General features: G+C 37.8%; 1 protein-coding gene across 3 annotated transcripts in view; it reads left to right on the top strand.

The window, feature by feature from the left end:
* The window catches only part of MYOM1 (myomesin 1), a 114,049-nt gene that overhangs the window by 58,063 nt on the left and 31,167 nt on the right, over positions 1-24,819 (top strand). For 2 of the 3 annotated variants that reach the window (XM_063451513.1, XM_063451512.1), the window contains 8 exons: positions 11,070-11,211; positions 14,627-14,826; positions 15,988-16,044; positions 16,644-16,768; positions 17,208-17,391; positions 19,103-19,277; positions 20,060-20,181; positions 21,339-21,356. In XM_063451513.1, the coding sequence (XP_063307583.1) occupies positions 11,070-11,211; positions 14,627-14,826; positions 15,988-16,044; positions 16,644-16,768; positions 17,208-17,391; positions 19,103-19,277; positions 20,060-20,181; positions 21,339-21,356 (1,023 nt within the window). The remainder of the gene's footprint in view (positions 1-11,069; positions 11,212-14,626; positions 14,827-15,987; positions 16,045-16,643; positions 16,769-17,207; positions 17,392-19,102; positions 19,278-20,059; positions 20,182-21,338; positions 21,357-24,819) is intronic. The other variant, XM_063451514.1, reaches the window with a different exon arrangement.

Genomic DNA, 24,819 nt, shown 5'->3' with positions numbered 1-24,819 from the left:
ATAGTTAGGGGCAGTGTTGTAGGGTAGAGCTATTTAAGCAGTGGAGCATCCATTTTATTGTATTTTGCTTTGGATGTCTTGATAAAGTCAACCTTGTGACAAAACAGGTGGACATCAGCATGCAGCATGCTTCTGTTCCATACACCACATGACCTCTGAAGAACAGTCGTAGAGGACATTGCTGTCTAGATTGATCTTCTAGCAGAAGTTTGGGGACATGATTACTATATATCTTAAAACAGCAGTTTTCAGCATTGTTTTGGGTCAAAAGGACAGTTGGCGTTTACTACCTAAAGACTTTAGTAATTGTTAAAGCGGATCTGTCTTCAGATTGATCTCTTGGCTCTCAGCTTATGCATCAGTTCATTCAAGCCTGCTGAAGTCCCTCTAACCATTATTGACCCTGGGACCTGATCTACTCACTATTCTAGACAATTGTCCAGTCTCTCTGGGTCTACTTTCGGAAACATACCAGTGCTAAAAAAAAAAAATGTGGTAGGACCACTTTAAGTGGGAGCTCTCTTGCAGCATTTGAGAGCTTGGTCTCCATTGAGGCAACATTAAGCATTCTCCATTAGAGCAACATTAATCAAGCATTTTGTTAATCTGTGGCCTTTATACTATAGGTTTTGGACTATTTACTACTTATTTACCAATTTTATGTGGTGATTCTATATGTTTTATGTAGTATTTTTGTTTGGTGTGCTTTTGAGTGCATAATTGACACATTTTTATATATTTTCTGAAAATGATGTAGATTTAGTTTATCGGAATAAGAGCACTCTCTTTATTTGTTTTATTCAAATATATTTACTTTTTACCTTTTCTTTAAGAGGCTAGCAGGGCAGCATATATATATACATACACTGAACAAAATTATAAACGCAACACTTTTGTTTTTGCCTCCATTTTTCATGAGCCGAACTCAACGATCTAAGACTTTTTCTATGTACACAAAATGCCTTTTGTGTACATAGAAAAAGTCTTAGATTTTAATTAAGCACATGAAAAATGGAGGCAAAAACAAAAGTGTTGCGTTTATAATTTTGTTCACTGTATATATTAATTTTATTGTTTATTATTTATTTCTGGTTTAATGTTTCAGCTCAGCGTCATGTTTTTACGTGTTTGAAAATTGTGATACAAGATTATTTAAAAAAAAAAAAAAAACCTGAATTATTTTGTATATAGACACATTTCCAAATCCAATCCATAAATGTGTCATATAATCAAATTTATATTAATTTAAATTCTTTTATTTTAAAACATTCCTTTTATAATAGTGTTCAAGATAAATCTGAAATAATAATTATATGTCTAGGAAACCTGGTGAAGTAAGTGTTTATGTTTATTTCTAAATTGAGAAAACTCTGCTTCTCCTGAAGGAGGCCTTCTGTTATCAGATTTCAAGTGTACAGTTAGATATGCAGAATGATCTCATCTCCATGTCAGCTGTTAAAGATGGCAGCTGGGAGCCTGACACGGTAATAGTAACTACGTTTTTGGAATTCTTGGCCTTAAGTTAGGAATTCCAAAATGCACCTATGCTAAATTCAGCCATGCCCACAATAAGACAGCCATGATTATTAAAAAAAAAACAAAAAAACTAGACCTATATAACGAATCTTGCTTCCTTTATTATTACTTGATTATTTGATATTTTCTGTGAAGAATTTATATGTTACAAGTTACTTAGAGGCGTCAATGTCATGATATTGTTTGTCATAGACTTTCATCTGTGCAGCAAGTAAATAGTGTCTTAATGCCTAGACTGGAATTGTGCAGATATCACATCCCTCCACTTCTCCCACCATATTTGTTCTAACCTCCTTCATGCCATGCTTTGCCTCTTGTCCTACCTAGATATGCACCTTTTTTATTCTATACAATTACGCCGTTCCATATTTTGTCCCTGTCTTTATTTTCTCTGCAACAAAAAAAACTACCTGCCCTTTCAGTTCCATTATTTTACCTAACATTATTTGAAATTCACTTTTCAATAGTTCAAAAATAGTTCATATTGAAGCCAATAGCCTCACAAGTGTGCTTTCATATAATCACGTTATTCTGATCTTTTTTTATTTTATTTATTTTTTATTTTACTGCAATTATGCCCATCAGATTTAACTGCTCCTTAATGGACCACTGAAGGCAGGGCCGGCCCAAGACATTGTGCTGCCTGGGACAAAGGAAGAAATCCGCCCCCCCCCGCCCCCAAACACTTTATGCGTTTTACCTGCAGCTTCCTCAGAATTGTGTATGGCTGCCAGGAAATTAACACAATAGGAGCTGTGATGGGGGAGAGATATAGGGGCTGTGTTTAAGGGTACGGGCTATATAAAGAAGATTGTAAATTGCCAATGTGTGCCTTTTTTACTATCCATTTCTGTTTGTTTCTATAATAGCCCAGAAAGTGTACATTTTACTGCTCTGCATTGAAGTTGCCAATAGGTACGGTATATACTATATACCATATATTTAAATAGTAGTGGAGGATAGGAACTGTAGAGTTTCTGTGTTGGGGGATAATGGCTGTGATGGGGATAGGAGCAGTAATGTGAGGCATAGGGGGGTGGGATAAGATCTGTGATGGGGGTTGGGCAGTATTTGGGGATAGAAACCGTAGAGAGGCTGTTCTGGGGGATAATGGCTGTGATGTAGATAGAGGCAGTAATGTGAGCAATAGGGCTGTGACAGGGGATAGGATCTGTGGTGGGGGTTGGGCAGTAGCTGGGGATAGAAACTGTAGAGAGGCTGTGCCTGAGGGGGGGGGGGGGGGTAGGGGCTGTGACGTGGAAATGGTGCAAGAGTAGTGGAATAGGAGTTGTGAAGGGGATAGGGGCAGTAATGTGGGGGATAGAGGCAGTAGTGGGGGTTATTAGCTGTGATGGAAAGATAGGGACTGTGTTGTGGGGATGGTGCAGTAGTGGGAGGGGGATTAAGTGAAATATATGGGGGTGAGAAATAATAATTCAAAAAAAAAACTCTTAAGTTTTTTCATCTCTCCTTGAGGCTTACCTTTGGACAGGGTGGGGAGAGAGAATTCTGATCCCTGGTGGTCAGTGAGAAAATCAGCTATCTCGGCCCACCAGGCATTTGCCCGGTTTGCCCAATGGCCACTCCGGGCTCAGTAGGGATAACTGGATGGGGAGAACGGGAGACATGAATAGAGTGATGGGATAATGGTGTGAAGAATGAAATGGGTGGGGTGATGAGGAGTGGGGGAGGGATGGTTGGGAGTGCTGAGAAAATGGTGAGAGAGGAAAGAATGATGGAGAGAAGGGATGGATGTATGGTGATAGGAAGAGACGGAGAAATAGGAGATGGCTGCTAGTGACAAGGGACAAAGAGGGATGGCTGCTAGTGGCAGAGAAAGGGAGAGAGATGGGGTGGCTGCTAGATATAGGGAGAGGGGAATGGCTGCTATTGATAGGCAGAGAGAGCAGGTGGCTGCAGGAGCGTACCTGGAGCATTCGGCACCCGGGGAGGATCCTATATTTGGCACCCCCTCCTTTCTTCCCCTCCCCCCAACTTTAAAATTTAGAAAACACCCACATTTTTTTTTATGCATTTAGCACTGAGCAGTGTTTGTATTTTTTATTTTTTTAATGTATTTAGCACTGAGCAGTGTTTGTGTGTTTGAATATAAGCATGTTTTTGTATGGAGTATGTGTGAGTGAATTTACGGGTGTGTTTGCTTGTATTGGCAATTGAATGCAGGCGTGCATATACTGTAGTGTGGATTTTGAATATGGTGGTGTGTTTGTATGTAGTGTTAAAATTTGAATGCAGGGTTGTATTTGTGTCTAATGTAGGCGAAATGCTGAGATATATGCACATATACATATATACTCACATATACACACATACAGATACACAGACATATAGGTACACACATGCAGTTACATAGAAACACAGTCATACACAGATACAGACAAACACTGACACACATACAGATAGACACACAGATACAAACACACACATACAGACGCACACATGCAGATACACAGACACACCGATACAAACAGACACACAAACAGATACACAGATACAAACAGAAATACCAACACACATACAGATACACAGACACACATGTATGTGTGTCTCTGTGTGTTTGTATAGTGTATGTAGTGTGTGTTTTCATAGTGAATGCAGTGTGTTTGTATAGTGAATGCAGTGTGCTTGTTTAGTGGATGCAGTGTGTGCTTGTATAGTGGATGCAGTGTGTATGTGTGTGTGTGTGTGTGTAGTGGATGCAGTGTGTGTGTAGTGGCTGAAATGTGTGTGTAGTGGCTGCAGTGTGTGTAGCTGATGCACTGTGTGTTTGTGTATTGTATTCAATGTATGTTTGTGTACGGTATGCAGTGTGTGTATATATAGTCTATGTAGTGTGTGTGTAGTGTATGTAGTGTGTGTTTGTATAGTGGATGCAGCTTGTGTGTATAGTGTATGTAGTGTATGCAGATGCAGTGTGTGTGTTGTGTGGGAAACGTGCTGGGAAGGTGAGCAGTACCTGTGCATTCCCCCCCCCTTCCTTGGCACTTACCTGCCCGTAGGTCAAATACGAAGCTGGGTCAGGATGCCAGAAATCACAAGTCAAATACAAAGCCAAGGTCAAACACAGGAAATGACAAGGGAATTTCTAGGAGCACTAAATGAGGATCTAACAAGAAACCATGATAGAGCAAAGAATAGTGGCCAAAGCAAGCCTTAATTAGTGTTCTGATTGGTCCACGTCATCATTGTGGCTCAAAACAGATTAGGTTCGCAATGATAATGTGCTCACTTTAAGAATGGGCAGCTAAACTCTATTTAAGAACGATTTATTGGCTGTAGCGATTCGGCAGCATCTGAAGGGTAAGTATTATATTTACAGATGCCATGCCGGGTGGCCGCGTGGAGTGGTCAGACCGCGCGGCTCGAGGGAGGTGACTTTTGCATACAATGCTTAGAGACAGATTAGAAAGCAAGGGGAGATTTTAATGACTACTGCAACTTTTTGACATTCTTTATTTTTGTGGTGCATTGGAAGAACAACATTTTCTGCATATATATCATGAGTGATACAGGCATGTCTGAATGAAAGATCTAATAATAACATAGGAACAGGTAGCTAAGATAGACATGACTGTTGCAGGATGAATAATTAATAAGTAAGCAAGTAAAACAAGATCAACTACAATAATATTCCACTGGAACTAGAGGCCTGCAGATTTGGAACACGAGAGCCCAAACGACTGCTGCATCAGTGACAGTGGATCTGCGCCTATAAGGTAGGCCAACCCCCTTAGTGGGTAGCATATGGTAGTATAGGGAAAGTTCACTTATGGAAGCAGTGGCGAATCCAGGGGGGAGCAATGGGCAATTCCCCCCCACCGAAAAAATAGTACTGCGCTCTCTCTTCCTTGCATCCCCTCCGCTCTCCCCGGCAGGGCCGGCGCTATCTAAGCGCCAGCACTGCTATGTGCCTTCACGGACCGGAGGGGAGATCGAGATGTTCCCTCCAACCCACATTGCTGACAGCCGGCAGGGGAGGGAAAGAAGACCCGATGGAGCTCAGCCTAAGGTCGGAGCTTTTCCGCGGTTGCCATGGCAATGCTCCGAATCTCGTGATAGTTCACGCCTACCTGACAACCAGGGCTTCTCCACCAGACCACCAGGGTTTGCATGAAATGTCCCCCTTCCCTGAGCAAAGGTAAGAAGGGAGGGGGGGGATGTAAAATGAATCATTTTTGTTATTAAAAAAATAAAATGCCCACTTACGCACACACAGCACTCCTTACTGCACCCATTAAACACAGACACACAAACATACACTGCATATCTCACTCACACACACTGCCCCCATACACACACTGCCCCCATACACTCACTGCACTCCTAACTCACACACTGCCCCCCCATACACTCACTGAACCCCCCACACACAGCACACATCACTCACACGCACTGTCCCCCATATACACACTGCCCCCATACACTCACGGCACCCCTCACTCACACAGTGTACCCCCCCACACACACTGCTCCAAACATACACACACTACACCTCTCACACACTGCACCACTCATAGACACAAGCTGTTTCCCTCACACACACTACACCCCTCATACACACACACACACACTGTATCCCTCTCACACACTTCACCCCTCATACACACACACTGAATTCCTCTCACACACTACACCCCTCATACACACATACACTGTACCCCTCATGCACACTGTACCCCTCATGCACACACACTAAACCCCTCACATGTTGTATCACACACACTACTGCCCCTGTTCCCTACTATATATCCTAACAACTACCCTGACAGACCCCAGATAAGTTGTCAAACTGTTCTTAAACAGTTTGACTACTTACTCTGGGAGGGTGCCACAACACTCCTGGCACCATAATCACTACAGTGAGCTGTAGTGGTTATTGTGCCTGGATTGTTTCTATAAATAACCATGTGCCCCTCTCAAGATTGGGTTCTGGATCCTCCCCTATATGGAAGCAGTAGGTAGAGTCATCCTTCCAGCCCCAGGTCTGACCAAGAGCCATCACCTTGTGTCTGCAGACTCGGAGACACACTGTGTCTGATTCTTTCCCAATCGGGCGGCTGCTTAGTGCCTTGAAACATCACAGAAGACGCATCTAGCGGACCTCCACAGATATGGGTGGCATGTTAAGGCTAGGCACCGAGTGACCCTTAGCCAAGGTAGGTACGTGATGATAGTAGCAAGAGCCTTTTTCTCAGTCTGCCACTTCAACCACATTCCACCAGCTGCCGATCATTAGCTGTGGGCAGGGTGTCTGGTAAGTTAACCTCCAGTTTTCCCCAGAATCGCTCCAGTAAAACCTCCAGTTTAGTCAGGGACTGCTAGGCATGTATGTTGCTATAACACAGAGAGATATAATTTGGGGTGGAACAGCGCTACAGTACTGATCACAGAGGTGAATGGAGCTGCACACCTGAGGGGAAGGGCAACCCTCAAACCCTTCAGTAATTCCGAGAACAGGAAACAACAAAAATACAGGGTGCGCTAGGTAGAATAGGAGATAATTTAAAGGCAAGTCTCTGAAAATACAAAAAGTGGGTCTTAGGTAGGTCTTCTTAGGTTCTTGATAAGGTCCTCAGTGGTTGATATGAAAGACGGAATTAGACAAAAAGAAAGACCAATAGTGCACAACCGTTAGGGATGGTGTCACGGACAACACAGAAGAGAAAAATGCCAACTCACGATCGATAGAGTTATGCCCAGCTCTAGGTAAAACAGCATACAGTGGTATTTGAAACTCCCCACATGTAGGATATAGCTGGACAATAGGTGATTCTTCAATACTTTGTACAACGACTCAAATGCGTGTCAGCATATAAAAAACATAAAGGAAAAGCTGACCAATGGTACAATAACGTATGACACCTGCAACTACAGACAGACACTGAAGTCCTGAGAGTGCTAACTTACAGTAAAACGAGCTATAACCAGCTCTGAATAAAACAGCATACAGTGGTATTTAAACTCCCCACATGTAGGATATCCTTCTGGTGATGTATGGAGTGCAGGATTTATGAAAGACAAAAGCACAAAAAAGGGCCCATAGTGTTCTCAGTGGATAAAATAGTGCTAAACGGTAAAATAAAACGTACTTACAATATCTAGAGCAGCCACACTGCTCTATGAACCAGGTGGAATAATCCCCACCTAAGGATTTCTTTGTAGTACTGGATCTTTAAAACAGTAAAAACAGCCAGGATAAAAGTAGCAAAAAATAAAAATAGAAGGACTGACCATAGGAATATAGGTAGTCTAAAAATACTTTAATAATAACAAATTTATAAAAAAACATGTAAAATGTATGTTGGCTTGTTTTGGTGTATCAGGAACATGTGGGACAGCCATCTTGTGAAGTGCAGTTTGCATGGTGATTCACCACTCTATGCAGGACTGCAGTTCTCGAGACCAGTGGGGACCAGGATAACTCTGCATGCAATCACTATAGGACCGAGTAGGCCAGGGAACTGGAGATTGTCTGCTTCTCCCACCAACACCCCACATGAGACCTCAAGGTTCGTTTATCAGTCAGCACACTCTACAGGCAGGTCTGGAGCTAACATTCGCAGGTAAAGGTCCACAAGAGAATCCACTCTCAGGCTAGCATCAGGTGGGGCCAAAATGTGTGGTAAAAGGGTAGTTTAATTGCTTTTTTAGATAAAATGCTGAGGAGCCAATGTACGTCTTTCCAGCATGACGGTCAGACCCGCCCCCAACTACTTCAACTTATTGAATCTCACTGGAATTATAAACCACTTCATGTAAGAAGAAAGGGACCAGGAAACTAAACCTGGTACTTTGTGTGTCCCTTTAATAAATGTGTTTTTGTAACATTTGTTATTTTATTTATATATACTTAGTCATCAGTTGGCTCTAAAATACTAAATTAATGGTATGCTTCATAATTTAATTGCAGAGTGAAATCATTTTACGTTCGTGTTTTACACTGAAGTTAATTACACATGTAATTATTGGCACAATCTAAACTTGTTTAATGTTATATATTAATAAATTCAATTGCATTTGCAGAAATAAAATATCTGAAATAGACATGAATATGACAGGCAATTTTCTATTACGACTAGTGTATAACATAGATATCTTTCAAGTATACCCTTAATGAAGGGGCAGCTAAAGCACACTCCAGTTAAGATAATAGATACTGCAGTCCAATACTTTCCACCTTTTAAAACATTTAAAGTCACAGCAAGGTTTTATTTTTAAATTAATGTTCACAAACGAAGAGATTTTGAAGCATTTATATATAAATATATGTACTATATATATATACAGATTGTTGCAGACAGTGTATACCCCTCCATGGCAATGGTGTTCCCGGATTGCAATGGTTTAAATAACATAACAGAGTTCAAGATGTTGCCTTTTAGTATTGTCAAATTCCCCAAATCTCAATCTGTTTGAGCAACTCTTGGATGTTCTGTAATAACTAACCTGATTCATGGGGTTCCCACCTTGCAATTTGCAGGAATTAAAGGATCTACTGCTAGTGTCTTGTTGCCAAATACCACAGGACACATTCAGAGTTCTTGTGGAGTCCATGTCTCCATGTATGTGTGTATATATATATATATATATGTATATATCTATATATATATATAGGTGTCTACCACACCAGGCAAGGCCCAAGTTGCAGACTGTGCAAAGAGGCCTCTGAGACAATCCAGCAAATAGTAGTCAGATGCACAATATTAACAAGAACAGCATACATAGAGACCCAACCAAGCTGCTGGGATTGTGTACCGAAACATCTGTACAGAATGTGGGCTGGACCTGCCCAAGTCCAGATGGAAGAATGACAAGGCTAAGATGGTGGATGTGGCAATACCCAGTGACTATAACATCAGGAAAAAGGAGCATTCGAGGATGGACAAATACCTAGGACTGAAAGAAGAGCTAGAAAGGATGTGGAAAGTGAAAGCAGTAGTAATCCCAGTTGTGATAGGAGCACACGGGGCTATGACTCCCAAGCTGGGGGAGTGGCGTCAACAGATTCCAGGTGGGATATCTGAGATCGCTGTCCAGAAGAGTACAGATACTGCGTAGAACCCTAATACTCCCAGGCCTCCGGTAGAGGACCTTGAATGAGGAATAAACATACCACCCAGGATGGGTAAAAAAAAAAAATATATATATATATATATATTTATAAAGAGAGAGAGTTATTTGGGGGAATTGGGCGACACCAAAGGCAACACCTTGAACTCTTTGTCATGTTCCTCAGACCATTCCTGAAACTTTTTTTGCAGTGTGGCAGGGTGCATTATCCTGCTGAAACAGAAACTGACATTAGTGAACACCATTTCCACATTTGTAAAAACCCAATATTTTCATTGAGTTTATAATTGGATTTATTAACTGGTAAACATATCATTTTAAACTTTTTATCTTGTTGTACATTATTCTGTAAAATGTATTTTTAAAACCTACCCTGCTTTAAAATAGGCCAATGTTTTTTTTATTGCATTTGCTATTATACTTAGAAATTAAATCTGATGAGAATTTTGATATGGCTTTTTAAAACTATTTCCCCCTTTTTAAAATGTCTTGTTTGTGTTTCCACTAAAAGACTCTCTGGATAGTGCCTATTTACATTTTTTTTTTGTTTAAACCTTGTACGTTGTACCTGTTTTTTAAATCTTCCTTATTAGTACAGTTTCTTAAAATTCTCATTTGTTGATCTTTTGAAATATTTCTTAAACAATTTGGACGGTGGAAATAAAACTTTTCTATTCAAACCATGTTGGTCTTGAATGGGCATTTGCCCATCCCTAATAATAAATGTTAAATCTAAAAAAATGAATGCTGGTCTCTTGGATATCTACCATAAAATTAAGTCCATAGGAATTGGAATTCACATATTTTAACAATTCCTCTAAAAGCACTCTATCACCTTTCATTAAAACATCATCTATGTATTTTCACCAGAGCACCAGTTTAGCACTAAGCAGGTTATCCTGCCATATGTTTTTTGCTTCCTAGTCTGCCACGAAGATGTTAGCATAGCCCAGTGCGAACCTGGTGCCCATGGTTGTCCCATGAATTTGGTGGTAATAAGTGCCTTCAAACCAAAATAAATTGTGAAATAGAATGAATCTAATTCTCTTATAATTTGTGCTGGATCCATGAATGGTTATCTGGCTTTGCACCTCTTATGTTTCAAAGATGTTGTACACTGCAGACATATATACTCCAAGGAATCCATGTGTAAAGTGGAATAAATTAGACAAAAAGGTGGGTCTTTGTTGAACTCATTTGCATATGCCAACCTAGAATGCCCTGCAGTAATACCAACACAGCAACTGTGAGATTTCTGTGGGAAAAGCAAGTCTTATGGCTTGACTGGTGTGTGCAGATTATCATGTTCATTGTACTAATATCTGCCTTTGTATAACCACTAATCCTTGCAAGGAGTGCTCTATAAATGATGCGAAACCAATAAAATATGGCTATTATTTCATCATGCACAATGCTCATGTCATCATATGTTTCATAACTAGATGCTGAACCTGAAGTGGAACATGCACCAGCTGCACCACTGGATGTGGATAGTCTTGATGCTAACAAAGACTATGTGATCATCTCATGGAAGCAGCCAGCTGTGGATGGGGGAAGCCCAATTCTCGGTTATTTTATTGACAGGTTGGTATCACTGACATCCATATTGTATATAATAATAATAAAAATAATGGCATTTGCCATCTGTAATATTATGGAAAAAATATATTGTGATTATAAAGAAAGAACAAAATAATTACTCAAGAGTATAATTGCACGAGTTTATTTAAAACATGAGCGTGTGCATGCATTTTCTGCATTATTTGAAACACTGTGTGTGCATGTCTTTGCATTTATTAATCTGTTTGTTTAAAAATAAAAAACAACTGTGAAGAATGCAAACCTAATGCAGGACACTCTGGATACTTTATATATGTGACCAGTGTGGATAATATTTGGGAAAGACTCTATGCTGAGTGATTTGAAGATGACTTAGACAATTCCACCATCACTCTCCATCACTCCATTGAATGAATGGCCTTCTCTTTGAACATGGAATTTTCTTTTTTTGCATATATTTTTTAATATTGCAAATCTGAACCCATTTTATAGTGCCGTGTATAGATTATCTAAAAAATTGTGTTGGGGGAAAAAAATGCCAATTTAGGCCTCAATTTTATATTTTTGTATTTGCTTTCCAACAAATTTAATATTTTTGATAAAATATATTTTTTCCAACAAGATTTCAATACATCACAAAATATCAAATATTACAAGATTTTAAACGATTTATCCAAAAATATCAAACCAGTTGGCGACATTAAAATAAAGGCCATGATGAGATTTATGCAATTTAAGGTGTTATTACATCAAATAATATGTAACAAATTGTACATATACTATCCAGCACAAGAGTAGGCAAGCATTATCATATTCCATGTATTGCAACTCCCATGGTACTGTGCACCACATCGCTATTTTTTTTATAAGGTAGCTGGGAAGCCACCATGGAAGACACACTTCACAGCACCTGGAAAGTACATATTGACTGTTCCCAATCTAGAACAAGTACATATTGGGAACTGGTAGTAACTGGGGAGAGGTTTACACAATGTGAGTATACCTTCACACAAGTAGCTTGACAAAAACTTACATACCTCACACATACAGCCTGAACAACTTGCCTTGCTCAGTACAACACAAAGTAAACCTCACTTAACAAATGCTTCAAAAAATGATTTTAATTAATTAATTTATGAAAACCTATCAAGAGGATTACCAGCCCCAACCATAATTTAGCTACTTATTACTGTCAGTCGTTTACAGTTATGAAATAATTATCATACATATATTATATAATAAATAGCTGAGCTCAATTGATTTACACATACGTAAATAAACAATAAGAATTATTAAAAAAACATAATTTCAATGATTTCACATATAAAGAATACAATGCATTTTCAGAATTTGGATTTTTTGTAAATTTCCATTTGAACAATTATCTTAGTCAGCAATAATTTTGTTTTTAATAATTTAGCCTTAAATTTGCAATTTATTTTGAATTCATGATAATTCACATTTTAGTGAACAACCCTGCAAATGCCCACTGACAGAGCAGCAACACAAGGGAAGGCTGATGTACGCATGAAACACTTTGTGTCAATAGGTGGCAGACTGGTACCAAAGATAACCAGGACATACTGGAAAACGAGAGAAATCTCAATGTATCCTTCCTGGTAAAATATTTTATAAATAAATAATGCTACACGGACTGCAAAACTACATAAATGTCAGACTAAAAACTTGTTAAATTCTTATACGTGATTAGCCTATGATTTAAACTATTCCCTACACTTACACAGTATGTTATGGTATACATTAATGAAATAACCTAAACAAATAGTTTCAAAATATCAGCTCATACAGATCTCTTTCATGCTGTCTGTGATGTTTTTTAGGTGACAATTTTTACCTCTATTTTTTCATAACACTACGAATACATACTACAGTGTTAATTCTGCTGTGTTAATTCATAAGAATATGCTGTCTACAATAAAACCTTTGCTTCAGATAATCTTTAAATTCTCGTAAATGCAATATTTATATTTACTGTTAGCACTTGTGTATATGATTTTAGCACATGATACAGAAAATGGGGAAAAAAAAGTTTTGTTTTGTTTTGTTGGGAAACATAGGACATATGCTTCCAACTGCAATCTGGCATGCTGGTGGACCTGACTCAGAGGATCTTGATAAAGTTGGTTTTGATTGAAAATAGCGAGGGTCTGAGTTTACATGACATCAACAAAAGAGCCTAGTCTTTAATTGCCCATTGTTGATCACTGTGAAAGCTCGGCTGAAATCGTCACAGATTTTCCCCAGTGTGCTCATTGATGGGGGTCAGTGCAGAACATGGGGAGTTCATCCATTTAGAGCAAGCACTTGACTACCTTTTCCTATCTTGCCTGGTGCAGTGATCTCTCTGATTTAATCTGATGTAGGTAGGTAGGTAGGTAGCCTTGCCTGACCGCTGACATAATTTGAATTCCAGCAGTACTTTAGATTTCATGATGAATCAAGCATACATGAACTCATGAGAAACACGATCACAGTCTTTCTCTTGGTCCAGGTAACCAATGCTTTGTGGGTCCAGCAATCCTTGATACTGTGTTACTATTACTGCCAAAAATAAAGCAATAATAAAGAATCCCCTTTAAGTGACACTAGAATGCCAAGACATGAATGCTTGACCATAAAAGATTCAGCCACTTTGGCCCACTTGTCACCTTAAAGCTGATCTACTACAAGATACACTAATGACTGCAAGCGACATCCCTGACATTCTTCTGAGCAATTATCATCAATTATCGGTGCTGTTCAAAGGATCCGGTAGCTTCCCACTGGCAGCTACTCTAGAGACTGTTGATGTTTTAAAATAATTCAAAATGTTTTCATATTAAAATACATGAAAAAAATAAATCACTAAACATTTACCAAAACACTTCCTGAATTTGTCAATTCAGCAAGGAGAATTTAGTGGAAATATTTTCAGCAACAGAACTGTAGCCTACCTGTTTGAACTCTACAAACAGCATCCTTCTTAAAATGAATCACGACCAACAAAAGGTCTGTCTTTGAATACATTTATATATTGAGTTTGTTGAGTTATTTACAGAACCCTTCAAAAATAATTGCCACGCCATACAGTTGACTTGATGATGGAATATTTAGCTCTAACCAAAAAACAATGTTTTTAATAAAACACTGTTTTTTATTTGAGTATCCCTCATTGGCATGGTCTCACTGCTTAAATGATGCCACACCAAGGCCAAATTCTCCCTATAGGGTCATCTGTACCCCTCACTGCAGGAAGAGGGATATCCTGGAGAATGAGGCTGTGAATAAACACCACTTTGATCACTTTTCCTGATATTGAATAAAATGAAATTGAAAAAGAATGCCAAAAATGTTCCATGTCTCCAACCTATTATATTATAATGTATGTAAATTCCACTGAACTTTTTGTGTTGTCTCCTGTGTTTTTTCTTTCCAATAGATGTGAGGTTGGTACCAGCCACTGGACTCAGTGCAATGACACACCTGTGAAATTTGCACGTTTCCCAGTTACTGGCCTCATTGAAGGACGTTCTTACATCTTCCGAGTGAGGGCTGTAAATAAAACTGGCATTAGCAGACCGTCCCGTGTTTCAGAACCTGTGGCCGCTCTGGATCCTGCTGACAGAGCCAGGATTAGAAGTAAGCCCAACTCAGCAATGACAAAAATATGACTTCTATAAATCAATGCTGTGTTAAAAGTGACACCTCAAGCCCAGGTTATCAGGAAGCTGTTATAATGCAATTTAACATCATTTTATGCAAACATTGGTACTGATATGTATTTATTTAGAGACCACACATTCCATATGGTTTCACACTTAAAGATGATAATTCCAAATAATGAGATCAAATTCAATGGTTCACTTCTAAATCATAGATTTCTTTTGATTTTCGATTATGAAAACATAGATACGAACATACATAAAGACATAGGATTGAATTTTCCAGCTGCCCAAAAAAAAGGGGGAAGAGTAAAGAGCAAGAAAAAAGAAAGTGCTATCCTCTCCTTTCCCCTCTCTCCCAATGGCTTACTTCTGTCGCAATGTTACAAAATTAAAATGTCTACAATGTTTGAAATATGCATCGTCAACATCACTCTAGTCGTATTAAGTAACCTGCAAGTAATGAAGTAAACAATGTACCAAAATTGCCATAATTATTCTATATATAATTACTGCAAATTACGTACAGTTTTGGAATAAAACCAATTTACTTACATTTATTTATTTAGAATTAAAAAGGAAACATTTGAAGGAATAGTGCAGTGAACAGAATACTTAATTCTCAATATATCCGAGAGTTGCTATAGTCACAGAAAAGTAAAACATACTTTACGGTATTATACGCTATTATAATCTACCAAAAGAAGGAGGTGTTGTTCGGTGCTATGAAATTGACAGGAAATGTTGATATTTTGTCTATAACAGTGGTTTCCAAACCAGTCCTCAAGGCTTCTCTACCAGCCCCGGATTTAGGGATTACCCAGTTGTGTCTAAGGTGTTTTTAGAAGAAGAAGAAAGAAAAAAAAAACACCTAAGACGCAACCGGGTAATCCCTAAATTCTGGACTGGCAAGGGTGCCTTCAGGACTGTTTTTGAAACCACTAGGATATATCATAGTTTTTAAAAAAAAACAATCACAATATTATTCAAATGGAAATATTGTGTAATATGTAATGTTAGTCATTGTTGTTTTGAATCTTGCATGCAAGGCTGCAATAAATCACTAGTGATTTTTATGGATTTGTTAATATACAGTGTCAGCCATTACGCAATCCGTTAAATGTTTATAATATTTCAGGTCGTCCCTCTGCTCCCTGGACTGGACAAATTATTGTCACTGAAGAAGAACCAACAGGTAAATACGCTATAGACCAAAGGTCATAACGCCAGCTGTCACTTGTCACCAAGAGTGCGGGTTTTATGGCTCTCCTGACATGAACACAGCTAGACCTTGGTCAATATGAGTGGGTGGTCATAAATATTACTGAGAAGGTAATCAGATAAATACTGTGTAATATTCTGTGAACTGAAATAGTAATAAAGAAGGCATGAAAAACAACAAAATATTTGAATCTGATTAATAATACTGCTTAATATTTCAAAAGGTAAATGAGGAACACTTTGGAGGGAGGTTGACTGGAGGTATGACTTAGATGACTTAATAATATGCATAGAGCAATTTCTTTCTACAAAGTAACGGATTTAAAAACAGACCAATTTATTTAATCCTCAAAGACTACATTTAATTCCACAAGCTAATTTTTCAACACATTTGATGTAATTTATACTTGCCTTTTTGCCTTGCTGATATATTTGCGATGGGATTCCGGTTAAAGGGGAATTTGTGTCCAAAGAAGTAATGGCCCCCCAAAGGAGAAATACTTGTGATGCATGGTTATTAGAATAATGTCATTAGATTCTGTACTCATCACACTTTGTTATGAACCTGTACAGAAGGAGTTATTCCTGGGCCACCATCTGATCTTATCGTAACTGAAGCCACTAAGAACTATGTTGTGCTAAGCTGGAAACCTCCTGGTGAACGTGGTCATGAAGGTGTCATGTACTATGTAGAAAAGGTCAGTTCAAACATTTGTACATATACAGAGAGCTACAGAAAGCAATTGGAGCAAAGTTTTAAACTGTTAGAGCTTTTCAATATGGAAATTAGCTGTCTTTTTTTTCTATTTTAAAATTTGCATTTTATCTTCTATATCTTATATGTTGACCAAATGGTACATTCATTACACAGTGATTGTGATTAATTAAAAAACTATTTTGGAAAAGTTAGGGCTACAAGGGCAACACGGGGTATGGGTTGTTCTCAGGGTTTTACACAGGTAAACATATGTATAAGGATTTTGTATGCTTATACCCAAGTGACGAGATTTTTCATGTAAGAAAAATGTGAATGCATTCAATATAGTATAATGTATCAATATGCTTTGAAAATAAAATGTTTCCTAGAATGGTGTAAACCCTTTAATATATTCACTATATTTTGTTTTCGTTATGCAGTCCGTTGCAGGCACTGAGAACTGGCAGAGAGTTAACACAGAGATTCCAGTAAAGTCTCCTAGATTTGCATTATTTGATCTGGCAGAAGGGAAATCATACAGCTTCCGTGTGCGTTCTTGTAATTCTGCCGGAGTCGGCGAGCCTTCGGAGGCTACTGAGGCTACAGTGGTGGGTGATAAACTTGGTAAGCGATGCTGAGCAGCCTAAATAAGCAAGAAAGCTTGTTTTACAACTTAACACTGAACTTATCATGACTGAAAATCAATATGTACATATTTATCATAATCTGATGTTATTTCAATAACCAGGTTATGTTTTCAAATGACCTACAACACTATGAGAGTACTGTGCAGTAGCACCAGACATTCTAAACGTACAATTCAGGTGTCGGTGCATGTAGAATTCCAGGTGCCCTGATCTCCTTTCAGAAATACATTTCTCTATCTATTATTCTATTATTTGGAAGATTTAGAAGAGAGCGAGGAAGTACACCTCTCATTCCCTAACTCTGTAAAAAAAAAAACAATACAATAACTATGTAGCAAAATGAAGAAGCATGTCTTAATATACTTAAAGAGAAAACAAATTCACATTTATAATCAGGGGATTATTGGGGTAAATCTGACCCTGAGCATGCTTGAGATTACTGGGAGCTACATTGCTGCCATCAATAAATTCAGCCCATCTACAGTTAATGTTCTGCCAGAACAGGAACAGGGAAGACTGAGACAGTGAAATATTGTCTTCCAAGATACTGAAGATTGTGCAGTAAAAAGACATAATGTGATAGTGAGTTCCATAGAAATGGCAGTTTTGGCCAACGGTGGTAAGATTAAAAAAAAAAAAAAAAAAAAGAGTGATAAAGAGTCATGTGGTTATGAGAAAATGGGTTGATTAAGGACAAACTTACTAATAAGGAGAGAGATATAAACGTTGTAGAAGTATGTGCAAGTCAAGGCAAGTAGATCTCAACTCAAAGGGTGAGTTACTTAATACAATTATTGCGGGGTCTGATATGCTATGAAATCATTCACTGCAGTAAATGTAAACTCTCCATAAAAATCTTTAGATCATTGAGATCAGATGTGATAGAATTAATAAGATTCAACATACCTGAGAGTGGGGAGAATTTTTGACTAGATTGAAACTGTTCCCTGGGAATCATGGTAGATCATTGACATACAATTTCATACAGGGAGGGAGACAGGAGTAGCACAGTAAAATATAGGTGATGCTCAGTGGAAATGAGAAGCAGTAGCTTCTATTCCTCCCTCATATTTACTTGAAGAATAAGAAGCTGAGCCAGAGGCCAAACAACCCATGATCCAGGGGCTTATATCGAGCTTTTATACAGCCGTGTGTTATTTATTCTGTGATCGAGTATATTCTTTCCCTCCAAATTGCTAATACCTTGACTTTCCCACATTCACTTGATTTCTCAACAATAACAAATGCCTTTAAAAGAACACTCCCATCTGAGTCCAGACCCTACAACAACTTTATATCAATGACGTTGTTACAGAGGTTGAAATCACTGGGTGCCGCAATTTCAGACCTTTTAACCCCGGAGTTGGTCCCCTTGGAACCTGTCCTCTCTGCCTCCTGTCTCGACCTCTGGCCAATGTATACTCCAGGAAGTTTGGCTTTTGAGACCTATAATAGTCTGAGTGACTACATATTATTACCCACAAAAGGCAGCCAGGCAAACCTTAATGGAGCTGCTAGGTAATTAACTTTGGGGTTAAACCATTAAAAAAAACAAGGTACCCTGAAGTTACATGTTTTATCCTGAAGGTAAAATGGTGCCCAGGTACTCTTGCCACCATAACAACTTCACAGTTAATAGCCCCACTGTCAAATCATATTCCACCTGACGAGTGTATTTTTATTATTAGATATTCCTAAGGCTCCAAGTAATATTATACCCACAAGAAATACAGACACATCAGTGGTTGTTACCTGGACAGAATCCAAGGATGCCAGAGAGCTGGTGGGATACTATATTGAAGCGAGCATCGCAGGGTCTGGACAATGGGAACCATGCAACAACAATCCAGTCAAGGGCAAAAGGTAACTTAGTAATGTATCATGTATTATATGAATGGCTATACATTTTCATAAAGTATAGGATTCAAGTAGAAACAGCACATACAATGGGAATTAAGTGATCACAACCCCAAGCTGAAATATCCACAAAAATAATGTTCAGAAAATATTTTAACACTTTATTTCAATGCACAGTATTATTTTGTGGATAATGGGAGAGACCTATAATAACCTCCTGACAATAATGTGTAGCATGGAGCAGCATATATTAGTGTGTATAGATATGTCATATAACCGATACAGCATTTAACCTAGTTAGATCTTTACAGTTTGATGTCACACCAGAATTTCAAAGCAATGTTACCTGGTACTGATTAGTATTTAAAAACAAACTTGGATCTTGAATCTCTGATCTAATATTTGCTCTAAATGAGCTATGACTTTAAAGAACATAGGGGGATAAAATATCACGTATTCTCATTTGGTTAACTAAATGATGTTGATAAATGCATAGAATTCTCATTTGTGCTCAATTATCTAATCCAAGGTAGTGTTTGGGCATCATCGGACCAAGACTTTCTGCACAAAGATAGAACATTGGTTGTGCGAAATAGCTCTTTAATGTAGCCTATAGATAGAAACTAAATATTATTAGCACAAAGCTCTTCTGTTTTACCCAAGTCAGCATTGAAAATGCAAGAAACTTATAGTTTTAGCAAGATGCCAGTATAGAGTCTCCAGATGCTAAGACAATATATTTGCTTTTTTTTTTTTTAATTTAAACCTCTGTCTCAACTTTATCACAGGTTTATTTGTCATGGTCTTCTCACGGGTGAGAATTACATCTTCCGAGTCAGAGCTGTCAATGCAGCTGGACTCAGCGACTACTCTTCTGATTCAGAGGCTATTGAAGTCAAAGCTGCCATTGGTAAGTGATATATTGCCACGAGATCAAATCAAGAACAGCCCTCCAAAACCGAGACCCACTTTACCCCCCTTACTGTCATTCCCTTCTGATATTATGATCACTATTTCATTCACGATGCCTTTGTGATAACCAGTGATATTGCTTTGCAGCATACTCCACATTTCCTTCTAGATGTTTGTGTCATACAAGTTTAATTCATCATCACAATCTTCTCCCAGTCAATCCCTGGTGTCATTTCTGCGTGTACGTGCATACCTTTCACCACCTGAGATGTGTCTAGTTATCCATTGTACAAGAAGCCAACTTTGCTGATTTTATGGTATCCGTTGAGGTGGAAATCCAGCTTTGTGGTTCAGTACATGGTATTCTAACATCACATATGTCTAGTCCTATTCATACTGCATGTTATAATATCTGTATGAATGTATGATAGTTTACCTAACAAGTAGATGAATGTGTTACTAGATGACACTTTTGTTAAGCATGGCCTGTTGATTCATCTTTGTGCATGACCCAAACACAAGACATTGGTAACATTTCATGAAATAGGTGCCATAATTCTTTGCCACCATATTCATTCCCAGATCTCATCAATTGTTCCTTTACTTTATAAAAGGGTAAATTAGCCATAACAAAAATGTATTATATATTATACAGCTTCAACTTTTATAATGTTTTTTTTTGTACATGACAAAGCTCCTTACTTTTTTTTCTTCTGGATTTGATAGATCCCTACATAAAACATTTGATATGGCTATTAAAATAAACAATTGTTGTTTATTTTTCTTTACTGTCCTTTTAATGCTGTGTGGATGGGGTAATTGTGTAAATAGTTGACTTTATATATGGACCTGTGCAGGAATAATGGGCTATGATTTGATCTGATAATTATCAGTCTCAAAATGTAATGATCATGTTATTGCTTTGTCATAATAGTGGCAGACTTTTGACCATGTACAACCAGGGACAACACTGAATATGTGTGTTTTATGTTTATGCATCTATGCATGCCATTTGTTAAATGAAACACTGAGTGACAGAGGAGTTTGTAAATCTGTTGTACCTTTTTATCTCTCTGCCACTTAGTTTTTTAAAGTAATTAATTTGTGATTTTCCAATATGGATTTAAAAATATCTTTATCTCCTGGATATTGTAGGGGGAGGATTGCTACATGGTGCGTGCCCCGAGCTGAGTGGTATTGCTGATGGACTAACAGACTTCCCTGCATGCCAGGAAGTCCAGCATGAGTCCACAAAGCATTCCCTTGCCACAGATTGTTTACCAAATACCCCTGATAAATGCAAAAATATCCCACCCTGTAAAACAAGTAAGCCTGGACCCACAGGAGTAGGTAAAATGAGTTCAAGTAATGAGGCCTTGGATCCTATACATTCGCGAAAGAAAGGAGAAACAGAGCAGAAACGTAAGTATAAAACAAGGCCTTCACTGGCCTGATCTCACAAGCTTCATTCTGATCATCATCGAGACAGCTGCTAACCATTGCTCCTCCATCTAATTCCTTCCAACCTTCATCATTTTCATAGAAAAGAATATCCTGTTATCATACCATTTAAATGCTTTATTAAGTAGTATCTTATGACACGTGGATCTACAAGCTCTTAAAGGTCACTAAAGGCTCTGTAACAGCTTCATTTCATGAAAGTACTTATAATATCCCATGGTGCCATCCTTCAATTTGATATTTAACTGTTTTTAATGTTTTAATGCTAAATGTGTGTCCACAGTAACGTATCCCATCTGTGCTACTCAGGCTAATGAGAAAGCATGGGCAGCTGTGATTGGCCGAGAGAGCCAGCTGGCTGCTTTCAGTTTATCAAAGTGCCCATTGATGGTATGCATTGGTAAGGTTAAAAGGAAATGGGTAATTTCTGCCTTAAATAACCATACCTCCACTAGGGGCCAGTCTGTATGTGGCCAGAGATACATATTTAGTATTACATTTCCCCAAAATGGTTTATCACCGAATGGAAAGACCTCGCCAGAGGACTCCTGGCACTATAACCAAATCAATGAGAGGAAATGGTTATAATGCCTACAGTGTCACTCTAAGAAATTCTAAGCTAAATAAAATCGGATGAACATACATAGTGCTATAATCTTTTCTCAGTCATTTGAATTGGCGGGAGACGGACAACTTTTTTCAGGGGGCAAGGTTGAAGGTATGGTAAGGAAGGCTAATTTGGAATATTTTGTAGGTGAGTTCCTGACCTACTGAAAATGTTATTGCTGAAAATGTTAACACAACATTTTTTTTTTGTATGTCCATATTTATTTAAAAACAACACTCACTGTAGTTTACACATATGAATGTGACATTTATTTCTTCCACAATTCTTCTTTGCATCCATATATAACAAACATTCTGGTCTACTAGAATAGAGAAGCTTGGGTAGAAAGGAAGGCAGATGGGTTTTGAGAAGAGAACTGTCCCTTCAAATTAGTGAAACATGCATGAACTCTCTAGCATGAGTCACATTATTAATCATCTATTAATTAATTTTAAGCAGTTTCTATTTTAAATCAAACCTCTAAAACTGAGCAATCATCATGGGAACATTTATAATGGTCCTGCTCAATACTACTGATTCAGAACTTGATATACTGATTTTCCAGGCAGATTTATTCACTTAAGTGAGAATTGCAAGGAATTCAACGTAAATTTGAAATTATGCGCCAAAGTAGTGAAACTGAAACTAGAATTGACTTGGAGGAATGTTCTAATTTGGCTTTTTTGGCCTACATTTTTTACATTTACTCAGAATTCTCACTGTAATGAATAACCCTGCCAGATATATGAACATTAGTGATAGTTTGAAACTAGGCAAACATGTAAAGTATTTGCATAGTCAAGCATCCAAATTGTATATATTTTTTTAAAGAAAAGAAAACTTGTCAACTGCAGAGAGCAATTCAAAATGTAAACACCCACTAACTACGGCAATTACTGATTAAAATTAGAAGTAATATATTTGTGTCACATGTAAAATGTATTTGAAGTCTCATAACAGCTTAGTCATAATCTGAGTCAAATTAACATCTGATAAACATTGAGTAGTTTTAAATTGAAAAAACAAATATATAGATAAAATATAATAAAATATAATACAAAAATATGTAATAAAATCTGCAGTTATTCCACCTGTTCCAAATACAGTGTTTAATAATAATATTACAATAGCATATAAAAGTCATATCTCAAAAGTTATCCTTCGTTAATAGCAAGGCTGTGCACATAGTAGACTTGGACAGACAGACAGATATTAGATAGACAGACAGACAGACATATAGATGGATATTAGACAGACAGACAGACAGACAGCATGTTTGGATCCTTTGCTACATGTTGCCATCTGTGTGCGTTTATAGAATGTTTGTGCATCCTTTTTTAAGTCTCTGCATGCAGAATTGATATGGGTTTATTAAGGTTAAGAAAAATACTGTAAAAAGTTGTGTTGCACTGTTAATAATAATTTATTATAGTTCACACTTCCCAATCCATTTTAACCTGATTGCATTATATTTATATCAGTGCAAGTGTATGTTCTACTATTGCATCTTGCCTTGGTTTGAATGCCTGCCAATATTAGCACTATTCCTTAGTTTATCGTAGTTTAAGTGGCATTAACTAATCTCTAGCATAGTATGTTACATGAAGCAATAGCTGACCTATATCGATGTAATATTAAATTGTCTATAAAATAACGTTTTGATGAGCATTGTCAAAATGATCCATTATGAATGGGTAAAATAGGCGAATGGAGTTTTTGTAATAAGCCATTTTGTTTTTGTAGCAGAAAACAGGTAAGGTAATAATCTTTCTATTTACTAATGTTAGAAATGAACTACTAGATTTTTTTTTTATAATATTGATATCAGTTTGGTTTACACAAGGACATTAGTATTTCATATTATATCTTATGTGCCATGTTAGAGACAATGTATTAATATGCATACATTTCTGTATGTATCTGTCTGCTAGGAAAGCAAAATGGCTTATACCAACATAAAAGAGACTATTATATTGAATAGTCTTAAGATGGACTGTGTATTGTTTTCATTTCCGTTAAATAGAATTTTATCAGTGTAATAGTCTACCATGTACTGGGACCACATAACTTGGCAAGCAGAAAAACTATGTGACCTTGGAATTCATGCATTCACTTTAGTGGCAGCTGTGGGCAGCAGATGGGAAAACACTAGATACACAGGCCTCTATTCTTGCCCTTTTGCCAAGACAAACTAGCAGAGTTGTATACACTGTTAGATAGGAGTGCTAGGGACAAGGCTTATTATAATAAACATGATACAAAGTGAGACAATTTCTGCAACGTTGGTTCTAAATATTCCCGAATGTGAGGTTTGGTAAGTGTTTCTCTACTTCTAGAGTTAAGGCAGACACAGAATGGTGGCAATTTATTACACTGGGTTAGTAGCAGGATGTGGTACATGGGTGTGGATGCAATGCTTGTGCCATAGTCACCTGCCAGCACTATCAAAGTTTAATGAATTGACCCTAGAATATGTCTTCTCACCAGGTAAGAGTTTCATTTTACATAAAACTAAACAATGGGTGCAATGATAACCTCTGGAGGGTTAAATAACATAATGGATGGCTC

Source organism: Pelobates fuscus, chromosome 4 (assembly GCF_036172605.1).
Source record: "Pelobates fuscus isolate aPelFus1 chromosome 4, aPelFus1.pri, whole genome shotgun sequence".
Lineage (NCBI taxonomy): Eukaryota > Metazoa > Chordata > Amphibia > Anura > Pelobatidae > Pelobates > Pelobates fuscus.
Note: the sequence above shows the minus strand (reverse complement) of the source record. Positions and strands in the feature narration are given on the sequence as shown.